Genomic DNA, 14,660 nt, shown 5'->3' with positions numbered 1-14,660 from the left:
GCCAGCACCATCGTCTTGAATAGGATGCGGGCCTCTACAGGAAGTCAGTGGAGGTCATGGAAGACCTTTATGCATTAACAATAACATGCATGTTTGTTAGTCATTTGACAATTATTTTTCTATAATCTTGACATGCTGCATGTTTCCTAAATCACTGCAAGCTGGTGATTACCATATAAATACAGTTATAATACATAGAAATATTGTAACCAACTGTATTGAAGAAAAATAAATCAACATTTTTACAAGGATTCTCTCTTCTCTTTATTTCAGTATTCTCTTTTTAGTAAGTGGTAGGTCCAACTCTCGCAAGACACCGATTTGCTTCACTGTTGATACACACTACAATTGTTGATCTGAGTAGACTCAGGCACAAATGTCCACAGACGAGGTAATGTTTTAAGGTTTTATTTCATACCAACTTCCTTACTCACTCTCTGACTCTATATTTGAGGTTATAGCCACAGGGGACCAAATGATAGTTACCTTGAGTCAAAATTGGGATTTCTCTGGGTTTGAACATTGTTGGAAATATTTGGGATAGTGCAAGTACACAGCTCAACAACATAACAAATGTCAAGACGTTGTTTGACATGCAGAACTGTTACATTTCATAACTTTAATGATGTGCAATTCATTGACTGATGTTTTAATATTTTATCAAAAATAATTTGACATGGATTGGTGTATTTTCAAAGGTCAAACAGACTGAACAAGGCTGGCTAAAAACAAGAAGGTGTGCCCTCCACAGCTTTCCGTTGACCTGGTCCCTTCAGTCACTCTAGACACAACTGCAGCAGACTTCTGGTTTGTCACTGGCACACGCTGTATGCAGTCACAAAATTGCCAAGTGAACCCTGAAAAATCTCCAGAAAAATACCACTCACTTGGGCAAACAACACATGGACAGGCGTAAAAACATAATTCCCATATGTGCGCACACAGTGGTAAGAGTTAAATATTTTTTTCAATTAATCAAGAAAATAAAGACAAATCTCTTCAGCACTAGAATGTTAACATGTTTTTATCCCCCAATTTGTTATTAAATTAATGAGAACAGTCAAATCACTATAGTTGAAATAAATTCACTCCTCGTACACACTTAAACCAGAGAACAAGAACCCAATTTCTCACCACTTGTGCATTTGAAAATGTTTAAATATGGACAGAAACCTAAATGATTTAATAACCATGTAAAGCATTTACATCAAAACCCCCATGCTTACAGTTTTCTTTCAATCGCTAACCCATACTTCTAAACTCTTAACACAGACTCACACCTACAAAACACAATTGGCCAAATGGAGAATTTTCTTATCAAAAACACTGTTAAATATATACTTACTCTTCATTTCAAAATAGAACATCTTTCTCTGCACACACTAACTTTACCAAAACACTGGAAATCTGACTCAAAATGAAATTCTGTCAAAGAATTACACTTGTTTTCACTTCACAAGGTACATGCAGTCAAAGTACACCAGGGGTCCGTTTCACAAAGCAGGTTTAGTGAAAACTCTGAGTCTGTTAACCCTGAAATGAGGGAAACTCCGTTTTACAAAGGGAGGCAACTCAAACCAGAGAAAGAGGGGTAACTCTAGCCTGTTTCACAGAGAGAGGCAACTTAAGCTCTCGGTCAGTTACCATGGTAACATACTCTATGAACCTAATGACCAGGTTTTTCTCAACAAACCTCGAGTTTCTCTGTCTCCGCCCTCTTTCAGCCACACACGGAATTTGATTTCCTCATTCAATCAGCAGGCGAGTTTTGGCGTAGTATAGTTCTGCCGTCTGTTTGAGAAAATCATTGCAAAAGTCAGTAGGCCTACATTAGAAGTTATATTAGATGGCGACTATTTTCACTACCATGGCATGTCCTTTTGATAATGATCCCGTGGATAAATGTGCAGCATTACTCCGCAGAGAATTAAATATTCGTCGGGAGATGATTATCAGTGTTATGATAAACAGAGGTTGAACCCAAACACACGACTCAAGGTGATATTTATTGTGACCCAGTGAAAATACCACAGTGCAGGATGAAATAATGGCGTGCTGGGGGGGTCCCGGAGTCCCGTGAGGAGTGCTGGGTGAAAACGTGGCGATCTCCCCGGTAATGGCGGAGCTGCGTCTCTACGCGGTCTGCGTCGTGCTGGTCGGAAGCTTCCCAAGATGGAGGTCGGGTGGCTGTGAACGGCAGTGGCAGGAGGAAACGAACAGGCGTGGTAGCAAGCAGGCAGATGAACTGACAAGCAGGCAGGTAGGCAGGATTAACTGAGACAGAGGAAACAAGTTAGTAACGCTACACAAGCGAAACACGAGATAACTAGAGGCCGGTATCAAACTAGGTACCGCTCAGGCTGAGTGTATGAACTGGCGACGAGTGGCTGGGAATCCGGAGGTTTTATGGAGAGGTTGATTAGTGAGATGAGACGCACCTGGCTCTACCTGCTTGAGAGAGAAGACCACGCCCATGCACAACACTGACTAGGAAGGGGGAGACATACACAGGGAACAGACAAAGGAGAAGAGGGGCTGCCATGATGTAGATCATGACAATCAGACCGCGCATAGATGTTCTTGCATTTCCAGACAATTATCTTTTTGAGCGGTACCGTTTCACGTCACAGTCCATCATTTACATACACAACCTAATCCGTCCTTACATTTCCAGCATTACCAACGAAGTCGTGCTCTCACATCCCAGCAGATATTGTGTGTTGCGCTGCGTTTTTTTTGCAAATTGGAGTTTTTTTATACAACGTCGGAGATGCAGAGCACTTGAGCAAGGCAACTGTATGCAGAGCGGTCAGAAAAGTGTGCCTCGCCCTGAAACGGCTACTACCCATCTTTATCATTTTCAGCTCCTCTGCCTCCGTTAGAGGTGGCGGTGCTGGGCCACCACCCGTTTTACGGGCATCTGCTTTCTTTCTGTTGGCTGTGTAGAAGTCTGTGTTAGTTTAAATAGGCTTATTTATTTAACAGAACATGATATAGATGAGAAGACGTGTGTGAAAACAGCATTATGTTGGGGATAAAACTGTACAGTCAAACAGTCACTTTATATTTACTTTACAATGTAACACATGATCAAAATGAGGTAGGCTACCCCCATGAGATTATGCCGAGGTCTTACCTGTTTGAAGAATGTTTTTATGTTTCATCATAAGCTGCTGCCAAGTGTGCTTCCCCCCCCGCGGGATTGCACCTAAAATGAAATGAATAGGCTACCACTCAAGCAGTTTACCCCTGTAATTAGTGGGCTGTGCTCGCCAGCCCACTATGGACACCTCTATAGCAGAGCTATAGGTGTCCATAGTGGGCTCGGGCGGACTCGGGTTGCTATTATTTTTCTCACCAGAATACGAAAACTGCAACAAATTTCCCATAAGGAATGAATGGGACGAGGTCAAAAAACTCGCAAATCTGCGATGTTTTTCAAACATCTCCTGCTCGGGCATACGTTCACGTGGAAACACCATTCCAGCTTTAAAATGTAGGCACTAGTCCTGAGTATTTTTGTTGTATTTGAAATTGTCATTGAAATTCAGGGTTTTCAATGAGTGTGTATGGCGGAATGTTCGTGCAGCACAGTGGAGAGGACCAACTGACAGAGTGAGCGAGATTAAAAAATTCGCTCAGAGATTTTCTCTTTCCGTGACGATCCTGGCCACAAATTAGGCTCAAAAACAGTGATACTTTCCAGAGTTGTAGCCACACTTGTCTTCTTTCTCCCAATGTGTCCACTTTATCGGTAGGATTTACGGTTTTTGAATTATCGACCGCTAACCAACAAGAGTAGCTCTGAAATGCTCCATTTACTCCAATGTAAATCGGGAGAAGGATTTCCAAAACTGCACTCTTTTTTAACTCGCTGCCATTTCCACATTTCTGAAGCTAGGACCACAAAACTTAATGAGTGTGTTCTTTAAGGCCTTTCTGGCTCGATCGTGAAAAAAAATTGTCGATATCATGTATGATTTTGACCAAATAGCACTAGTTTGACGTCCTAGATGTGAGGCAGAAATTGCTCTCAAATCAGCTCCCTCACAGGCCGTTGCTACGGCCCTTGCCAACGGTCACCTAGCAACCAAAAACAGCTGGGCCAAGAGAGAGAGTGACAGACAGACAGACACTAGACACACATCAGACAGACAGACAGACAGACACACAGGAGACGCACATCAGACAGACAGACAGACAGACACACAGTAGACGCACATCAGACAGACAGACAGACACACAGGAGACACACATCAGACAGACAGACAGACACACAGGAGACACACATCAGACAGACAGACAGACAGACAGACAGGAGACACACATCAGACGGACAGACAGACAGAGCGACATGTAGACACACACACACAGAGCTGCTTAAGCGTGCTCTCACATGCACACAGACGCACACACACAGTATATTTCCCAACATTTAAACTACATTAAACAATCATTTTTTCACTCATTCAATGTGCGGCTTGATCGGACTCTGTATGCAATAATTCAGTTTTCTAGAATATTTATCTTTCGCGTCGTAAGACGCGAACAGCTGCGAGACACTTCCCATAAGGAATGAATGGGATGAGGTCAAAAAACTCGCAAATCTGCAATGTTTTTCAAACATCTCCTGCTCTGGCATACATTCAGCTAGAAACACCATTCCAGCTTTAAAATGTAGGCACAGGTCTTGAGTAGTTTTGTTGTATTTGAACTTTTTTCCTATGATGTGTAGTTTTTGAACTGTGATCCTTGAACGATGGTGAGTGATTTTGGAGAAATTCTGGGGTTTCAATGATTGTGTATGGGGGAATGTTCGTGCAGCAGAGTGGAGAGGGCCAACTGACTCCCTCACAGTCCATTGCTACGGCCCCTGCCAACTGTCACCTAGCAACCGAAATCAGCTGGGCAAAGAGAGAGAGTGACAGACAGACAGACAGGAGACACACATGAGACAGACAGACAGACAGAGAGACATGTACACACACACAAACACACAGCCATGCTTAAGCGTGCACTCACATGCACACAAACGCACACACACAGTATATTTCCCAACATTTAAACTACATTTAATGATTATTTTTTCACTCATTCAATGTACGGCTCGATCTGACTCAGTATGCTATTATTCAGTTTTCCAGAATATTAATGTTTCGCGTCGTAAGACGCGAACTACTGCGAAAAATTTCCCATAAGAAATGAATGGGACTAGGTCAAAAAAGTCACAAATCTGCGACGTTTTTCAAACATGTCCTGTTCTGGCATACATTCACCTAGAAACACCATTCAAACTTTAAAAAGTAGGCACAAGTCCTGTGTATTTGAGTTGTATTTGAACTTTTTTCCTATGATGTGTAGTTTTTGAACAGTGAGACACTCAAAAAATCTTTCAGAAATTTTCTCTTTCCGTGAAGGTCCCAGCCACAAATTTGGCTCAAAAACATTGATTTTTTCTAGAGTTGTAGCCACACTTGTCTTCTTTCTCCCAATGTGTCTACTTTATCGGTAGGATTTATGGTTTTGGATTGATCTGCCTCTAACCGACAAGAGTAGCTCTCAACTGTTCTATTCACTCCAATGTAAATCGGGAAGAGGTTTTGCAAAACTGCGGCCTTTTTTAACGCGCTCCTATTACCACATTTCTGAAACTAGGACCACAAAACTTAATGTGTGTGTTCCTTAAGGCCTTTCCCGCTTGATGGTGAGGAAACTTTGCTGATGCCATGTTTGCTTTTTCGTCACGGGGCAAACCGCACAGCCCACTCTCGCGATTTCCCGGCGGGGAATTGTCTAGTTATTCTTCCTCCCGCCTTTTTTCCGTCGCTAACTCGCCCCGCACCGTTGAGCGCATACAAACAAATTATATATCAAAACGTGCGGCTCGGGCGGACTCGGGTTGCTATTATTTTTCTCACCAGAATACGAGTTTTTCGCGACGTAAATTTTTCGCGACAAATTTCCCATAAGGAATGAATGGGACGAGGTCAAAAAAGTCGCAAATCTGCGACGTTTTTCAAACATCTCCTGCTCTGGCATACGTTCACGTAGAAACACCATTCCAGCTTTAAAATGTAGGTGTAGGTCCTGAGTATTTAAGTTGTATTTGAACTTTTTTCCTTTGATGTGTAGTTTTTGAACTGTGATCCTTGAATGACGGTGAGTGATTTTGGAAAAATTCAGTGTTTTCAATGATTGTGTATGGCGGAATGTTCGTGCAGCAGTGTGGAGAGGGCCAACTGACAGAGTGAGCGAGATTCAAAAATTCGCTCCGAGATTTTCTCTTTCCGTGACGATCCTGGCCACAAATTAGGCTCAAAAACAGTGATATTTTCCAGAGTTGTAGCCACACTTGTCTTCTTTCTCCCAATGTGTCTACTTTATCGGTAGGATTTACGGTTTTTGAATTATCGACCGCTAACCAACAAGAGTAGCTCTGAAATGCTCCATTTACTCCAATGTAAATTGGGAGAAGGATTTCCAAAACTGCAACCCTTTTTAACTCGCTGCCATTTCCACATTTCTGAAGCTAGGACCACAAAACTTAATGAGTGTGTTCTTCAAGGCCTTTCTGGCTCGACTGTGAAAAAAAATTGCCGATATCATGTATGATTTTGACCAAATAGCACTAGTTTGACGTCCGAGATGTGAGTCAGAAATTGCTCTCAAATCAGCTCCCTCACAGTCCGTTGCTACGGCCCTTGCCAACGGTCACCTAGCAACCAAAAACAGCTGGGCCAAGAGAGAGAGTGACAGACAGACAGGCACGAGACACACATCAGACAGACAGACAGACAGACAGGAGACACACATCAGACAGACAGACAGACAGGAGACACACATCAGACGGACAGACAGACAGAGCGACATGTAGACACACACACACAGAGCTGCTTAAGCGTGCTCTCACATGCACACAGACGCACACACACAGTATATTTCCCAACATTTAAACTACATTAAACGATCATTTTTTCACTCATTCAATGTGCGGCTTGATCGGACTCTGTATGCTATAATTCAGTTTTCTAGAATATTAATCATTCGCGTCGTAAGACGCGAACAGCTGCGAGACACTTCCCATAAGGAATGAATGGGATGAGGTAAAAAAACTCGCAAATCTGCGATGTTTTTCAAACATCTCCTGCTCTGGCATACATTCAGCTAGAAACACCATTCCAGCTTTAAAATGTAGGCACAGGTCTTGAGTATTTTTGTTGTATTTGTACTTTTTTCCTATGATGTGTAGTTTTTGAACTGTGATCCTTTAACGATGGTGAGTGATTTTGGAGAAATTCTTCGTTTTCAATGATTGTGTATGGGGGAATGTTCGTGCAGCAGAGTGGAGAGGGCCAACTGACTCCCTCACAGTCCGTTGCCACGGCCCCTGCCAACTGTCACCTAGCAACCGAAATCAGCTGGGCAAAGAGAGAGAGTGACAGACATACAGACAGGAGACATACATCAGACAGACAGACAGACAGGAGACACACATCGGACAGACAGACAGACAGGAGACACACATGAGACAGACAGACAGACAGAGAGACATGTACACACACACACACACACACAGCCATGCTTAAGCTTGCACTCACATACATGCAAACGCACACACACAGTATATTTCCCAACATTTAAACTACATTAATGATTATTTTTTCGCTCATTCAATGTGCAGCTCATTCGTACTCGGGTTGCAGAAGTCGCGAAAAACTGCGATAAATTTCCCATAAGGAATGAATGGGGCGAGGTCAAAAAAGTCGCAAATCTGCGACGTTTTTCAAACATCTCCTGCTCTGGCATACGTTCACATAGAAACACCATTCCAGCTTTAAAATGTAGGCACAAGTCCTGAGTATTTAAGTTGTATTTGAACTTTTTTGCTATGATGTGTAGTTTTTGAACTGTGATCCTTGAATGACAGTGAGTGATTTTGGAAAAATTCAGGGTTTTCAATGATTGTGTATGGCGGAATGTTCGTGCAGCAGAGTGGAGAGGGCCAACTGACAGAGTGAGAGAGACTAAAAAATTTGCTCAGAAATTTTCTCTTTCCGTGATGATCCTGGCCACAAATTAGGCTCAAAAACAGTGATCTTTCCCAAAGTTGTAGCCACACTTGTCTTCTTTCTCCCAATGTGTCTACTTTATCGGTAGGATTTACGGTTTTTGAATTATCGACCACTAACCAACAAGAGTAGCTCTCAAATGCTCCATTTACTCCAATGTAAATCGGGAGGAGGAATCTCAAAACTGCACCCTTTTTTAACTCGCTGCCATTTCCACATTTCTGAAACTAGGACCACAAAACTTGATGTGTGTGTTCCTTAAGGCCTTTCCCGCTTGATGGTGAGGAAACTTTGCTGGTGCCATGTTTGCTTTTTCGTCACGGGGCAAAGCGCACAGCCCACTCTCGCGATTTCCCGGCGGGGAATTGTCTAGTATTGTGATTGCAAAGGACTACATTTAAACTTACGCATTGACCCGAGCACTAATGTTCTCCAATGCCGTCTCCCTCTCTTTTGCTGCTGCAGCGGTGTTACACTTCCTTCTAAAAAACGTGCTCAAACTCACCGTATGAGCGCATTAATATTTCCAATTCCAGTGGGGTGAAAAACGTAGCCCTCCTCTTCCCCGTTGCCATGGTGACTCGTCGAATCGGGGCTCCATTGATGCTGTCTTTTTATACTTGTGGTGCACGCACTTAACTCCAGGTGAAACTACTCCGAGTTGATCAAACTAACTCAAATCAGCTGTTCTGGAACCGAAAACTCAAGAGTTTCCTATCTCCGAGTAGATCAACTCAGAGTTCAGGGTCAGACTCAGAGTTTGTTTAACATGCTTTGTGAAACGGACCCCAGGTTTCAATATACTGGCTATTGTTGACATTACAAAAACTGCATAGACTTTTGTTTCAGTTTTACAGGTATTTGCATGCAAAACATGCAATCCACCGTTTTTACACTAAATTTCTTGGTTGGGAACTGTATGTCCATGTCGGGCCGGGGTAAAAAAGGGGAAAACTATGGAGATATAGGCGTTGGACCCAAACGCAGATAATCAGAGGACAAGAGGCAGCAATGAGGGGAACGAAAGGCGAGCTTTAATAAAACTAAAGCTGAAGTACAAAAACCAAAAGGAGCAAGACCAAAAACGAGACAAAAGCAAAGTAGCAACCAAGAGAGCTAAACAAAGTGCAAACAAAAGGACAAAATCAAAAATGCAGATCGCAAAACTCAAAATCCAACACATACCATGAAACACGAAAGGAGGCAAGGCAGGAACATGGACAGGTGCATGAACAGACACTGGCAGAGACAACGGACAAGGAGTGCAGGGAATTCACAGACTAAATACACAGACTAATGACCAGACAAGGAACAGGTGAGGAGAGAGGAGCCCAGGTGAGGTAACGAGAGGGAGGAGCATGGAGGACAAAACACTGACAGACAGAGGGAGACAGACTGCAACTAGGAAAATACACAGGAGAACTTAAAGGACACATGACACAAGAGGGCATGGAAAATCAAAACATGAGACACAAGACACACAACAACATGAATACAGAGACATAAAACCAGAGTCATGACAGTCCACATGTAATGTTCACATTCAAAAGCATTCTAGTAAAAAGCAAATCAGTTTTTTTTCCTTTACTGTTTACTCCAGGAGGTACAGTAGAATTACGGTTTACAATATTATAGAACAGAAAAACTTTCACAGTATTGCTTACAGTGAACAAAATATCCATGAAACACACAAGAGCATTCTGAACAAAAAAACAACAGCAAAAAGCCCAGATAAAAAGGGGGGGGAACTAAAAAAAGCACAAAATTACTGTATCTAATCTAATGCGATCTTCAGGGTTAGGCTAGGGCTGGGCGATATGGCCTTTTACTAATATCCCGATATTTTTAGGCCATGTCACGATACACGATATATATCTCAATATTTTCCCTTAGCCTTGAGTTAACACTTTGATGCATACAATCATCATCAATTGCAACAACCATTTCTACAATGGCAAGCTCTTGATCATTACTGAGGAGCTTTCCTCTACCCCCAGAGGGAGGAAGACGTTGCATTCTTTAGAGGGACAAACAAATCAACATATGCATTACTGTATGGCCTTACTGACATGTCAAGTGAGAATAGAAACAATCCATGTAAAATGCAATACTTACCTGTTGGTTTGTTGAAAGATGCGTATAATGGAGGCAACCGTTGACCGCCTCAAATTGGGCTGCACTCTTTCACCAGCCTCTCTTAGTGAAAGACCGTGGTTGATTACATGGTCAATGATAGTGGCACGAATTTCATCACTGACTACTGTTCTTGCAGCCCTTGGAATGCCACCACCATGCATTCTTACACCTCTACCTCGCCCTCTCCTTGGGCCTGCTCTTCTCCCTGGCCCTGCTCCTCTCACTGCACCTCTCACTGCACCTGCTCCTCTCACTGCTCCTGCATCTCTCACTGCATCTCTCACTGGGCCTGCTCTTCTCCCTGGGGCCCTTGCTCTTACTCTTCCTCGTCCAGACATTACAGTGTTTGTCTTTTTCTGTTTCTCTTTCCAAAAACATCACTCCTCAAAGTCCTCCTTTTAACCCCTGCCACTGAGTCTAAGCCAGACTGGAATCAGCTGTGGTTGGCCCAATTTACCCAACATTAACAGCTGTGTGTCAATTATTCAATTGTTTGTTTATTATCAGCTGAGATATATTGTTTTTGAACTGATATCACTGCAGAAGCAGAGGTTTTTATACTGTATCTAAGGTTTGGAATCTTGTTTTTGCTATTGTGGGATGTTGTGTGTTAACATTCGTAAATAATACAAAAACAATCCATAATTTTGTTGGGAGGTATAGCTTGTCTGTTAAGAAAAGGTAAGCATTGTGGAAATGTGTTCACTGACTGTATATTGTGTGAAAACGACATGAAATGTGTGAATGGTATGGCCACAAAAGACCGATGCTGTGCTAATGCTTGTTAGCGACTGAAAAAAACTGTAAACACACAGACAAAGAGACCAGTGCCCTCGCTCACTAGTTTATGGCTAATGTACATTGAAAGGCTGACTGTTAAGGATGACAAACACAAATAAAGACAAATGACTCACAGTCAAACTTGCGCAAGACAAAAAATTGCTTCACTAGTGATAAACACACCATTACAGTTTTTCTCAATTGTTTACACACAAAAATTGGTACTTGAGACAGAATGACCACAACATGTAACTCATGCACCAACCCCCTGAACCAATTCTGCTAAACTACAAGCACAATTCCTGCTTTACACTCAAATTGCTGTTCTAAAACACACTTTTTTCAAAACACTACACACAATTCTCTGCATTTGGCACAATTTTCATGAAGAAAATCTCTTGCTGTCACAAGACACTCATTCCACCAGATCAGCTCAGGTACGTTGTCATTTGGGACAATGTAAGTTTCCACTGGGCTGCTCTGGTTCGTAACTGGTTCACTGCCCACCCACGCTTTATAGTTGTTTATCTCCCTCCATATTCTCCATTCCTCAATCCTATTGAGAATTGTTTTTCTGCCTGGAGATAGAAAGTTTATGACCGAAATCCACAAATGCGTATGCCCCTTCTCCAAGCTATGGAAGACGCATGTGGATATATAGCAGTTGGTGCTTTTCATGGCTGGATTCGCCATGCTAGGTGATGTTTCTCTTGCTGCTTGGCCAGGGAAAACATGGCTTATGATGTGGATGAGGTGCTGTGGCCAGACCAAAACAGAGGAGAGCATGCTGTACAGTTTTTTTTGTTTGTTTGTTTGTTTTTTACTGTAACTGTGTACAGTAAATGATTCTGTTGTTTTGTATGTGGACCGTATATTGTTGTATATGCACTTTGTGTTGGTTGGGATGTACACTGTGTACATTGTGTTTGTGGGAAAAATGAAATATATCTGTTAACGTGTATTTGTGTGTTCTGACTATAAAAACAATATTCTCAAATATTTTACAACACACTTATGTATGTACTGACTGTAGTAAGTGTAACTGAACAAAAACGACCTAAGTCATCGTTTGTGTGTGTCATTTGAAAACAAAATACCATTTTAAGAAGAAATAACATTGTTTTGAATGTAAAGTTTCATTTTGCAGGAGAATTGAGGGGTTTTGCCCATTGTGTGTGTGATTTTTGATTTGTGTGTAGAGTTCTGAGAGCATGAGGCATGATTTCAGAAAATGTGTGTAAACAATCAAGAAAAACTGTAAACGACCACAACTGCTGATCTATCTGAGTAGACTCAGGCACAAACAGTGGAGGCTTATGGTAACTATCCCAATAAAAGAATCCAAACCAAAAGATACCATTGTTTTAGGGATAAACATAATAATGATAATAATAATAATTATTTAATTGCCCTTTAGAAATTATTACAATAAGAGACCCGGCCCATTCATTTATGTCCTTTATAATGGACATTCTGTTCACCTGCATCTTCCTTAAGTATTTGAAGTTACCCTACCAACCCCTATAGTGTTCTGTAGAGGACATCCTGGGCTTTCCAGTGATGTATCATGTTGTGGGATTGCATGCTGGGAACTTTACTTTCTTCCTCTATCAAGATGGCCGCCATACCAACAACCACATTTTATGGAAAGAGGAGAGGTAAGTCAAATATTCTTTATTTATTGCTATTTTTATCATGATAATTTTATATATTCTTGTTCATAAACATGTTAATAACAAGATTTTGACATCTGAAAACAGTTTCATTATTTCTGTTTTGAAATAACAGTCATTTAATGAATGTCAACTGTAGTGGACACCAGGACCATTTTAATGTATTTAATGACTGCACATTGTTGTAGGAGAAAGAAGTGAAGCAGAGAGGATTCTATACCGGATAGTTGAGGGAGATTCAGATTTGGAGCTTTCAGATGAGGAAAAGGATGAGGAGGATGAGTATCAGCCTGTGATAGGAGAAGATGATGATGGAGAAGGAGAGGAAGAAGATGCAGGAGAATCTGAGACAGAGTCAGAGGCAGAGAGGGAGCAGGAAAGTCGTCGTGCTCTGTGGACCAGGAATAACTTGTATGTTTTATTTAGTTTCAGGCTAATGTATTAAATTTTATTATCATGTTAGATTATTGTATTGTGCTATGTGTAAATGCTGTTAAAATATGCAAGTTACCTAAAAATATGCTTATAAAGATGGTCAATAGGGAGTCATATCACATCCATGACACTGAAATTACTGCATTAATCCAAATGGATGTGAAACAAATTAACTGCTACTCCTTTTATTAACTTGAATTTATTTGTGTTTTTTTTCCATCCATCATAACAGATTCACACCTGTGCTACCTGGGCTTCCTGCCAATCAAGATGACCCCAAAATCTGTGAATACTGGAGTCCAATCCAGTACTTTTCACAGTACATAGATGACACAATCTTTGAGGATCTGGCAGCTTTTACAAATCAAAGACAGCTGCAAACTACAGGAGTGTCACTGAATACTACTGCCCAAGAAATCAAGATTTTCTTTGGCATATCAGTACACATGGCTTGCCTTGGCTATCCCAGAGTCAAAATGTTTTGGGCTAAAAAAACTAAAGTGCCAGTTATTAGCAGGAAAATGACAAGGGATAGGTTCTACAAGCTGAGGAGCTCACTCAAGATTGTCAATGACCTGGATGTAACTGAAGAGTCAAAGGAGTCAGACATTCTTTGGAGAGTCAGACCATTGCTTGACCGTGTGAGGCAAGGTTGTCTCAGCCTTCCAAGGTGTGACAAGGTGTGCATTGATGAGCAAATCATCCCGTTCACAGGCCGCTGCCCAGTCAGGCAGTATGTGCCAGGAAAGCCAAACCCTACTGGGCTAAAGGTTTTTGTGCTTGCCTCCCCAAATGGTCTGGTCCTGGATTTCAAAGTCTATCAGGGCAAGAACACTTTCAGGGGCCAAAGACTGGGAGTTGGAGCTGCAGCTGTCTTGCGAATGGTTGAGTCAGTTCCTACAGGAACTTATGTGTTCTTTGATCGATATTTCACAACTATCGATCTCATGGACGCTTTGCTCTCAAAGGGTCTTCCAGCAACTGGAACGATTATGAAGAACCGGGTTCCAAAGCAATGCCAGCTGCCAGAAGATAAGAAGCTGAGAAAAGAAGGGAGAGGGGCTTCAGTGACGGTGGTCTGGGCCTGAGCTGGCAGTGACAAAATGGTTTGACAACAAACCCGTTCTGATGGCCTCCACTGCCTATGGAAAAGATCCAGAGGATATCTGTAGCAGATGGTCCAACAAAGACAAAGGTCATGTCCAGGTGAGACGGCCAGCAGTCATCAGGGAGTATAATGACAACATGGGTGGCGTAGACCTCTGTGACCGAATGCTGAGCTTCTACCGCATGTCAACCAGGACCAAGAAGTGGACGTCACGTGTGATGACACATTTCTTTGATGTTGCCATCACAAACGCTTGGATCCAGTACAAGTCTGACAGCAAAGCGCTGAATCGACCAGCTAAGAACACACAGCAGTACCTGGACTTCAAGTTGCACCTGGCTGAAGAGCTGCTGGATAGTTCTTCATTTGATGACAGCAGTGAAGACAGTGAGGAAGAGTATCAGCCACCAACCAAAATGAGAATCCCACAACCAGAGCCATCTGTACGCAGACTAGGAG

At 42.1% G+C, this 14,660-nt stretch overlaps 1 protein-coding gene across 2 annotated transcripts; it reads left to right on the top strand.

The window, feature by feature from the left end:
• The first annotated feature begins 12,522 nt into the window (after positions 1-12,522).
• Positions 12,523-14,187, top strand: LOC115568509 (piggyBac transposable element-derived protein 3-like). 2 transcript variants are annotated; one of them, XM_030395838.1, is made up of 3 exons: positions 12,553-12,643; positions 12,847-13,069; positions 13,326-14,187. In XM_030395838.1, exons 1-3 carry the CDS (start codon positions 12,553-12,555, stop codon positions 14,179-14,181), a joined length of 1,170 nt encoding a protein of 389 aa, XP_030251698.1. In that variant the 3' UTR covers positions 14,182-14,187. The 2 variants fall into 2 exon arrangements, with proteins under 2 accessions (XP_030251699.1, XP_030251698.1); XM_030395839.1 differs by lacking the exon at positions 12,847-13,069 and having other exon boundaries at positions 12,523-12,643.
• The last annotated feature ends 473 nt before the right edge of the window (positions 14,188-14,660 follow it).

The sequence above is a fragment of the Sparus aurata genome, chromosome 18 (genome assembly GCF_900880675.1).
Source record: "Sparus aurata chromosome 18, fSpaAur1.1, whole genome shotgun sequence".
Taxonomy (NCBI): domain Eukaryota; kingdom Metazoa; phylum Chordata; class Actinopteri; order Spariformes; family Sparidae; genus Sparus; species Sparus aurata.
Note: the sequence above shows the minus strand (reverse complement) of the source record. Positions and strands in the feature narration are given on the sequence as shown.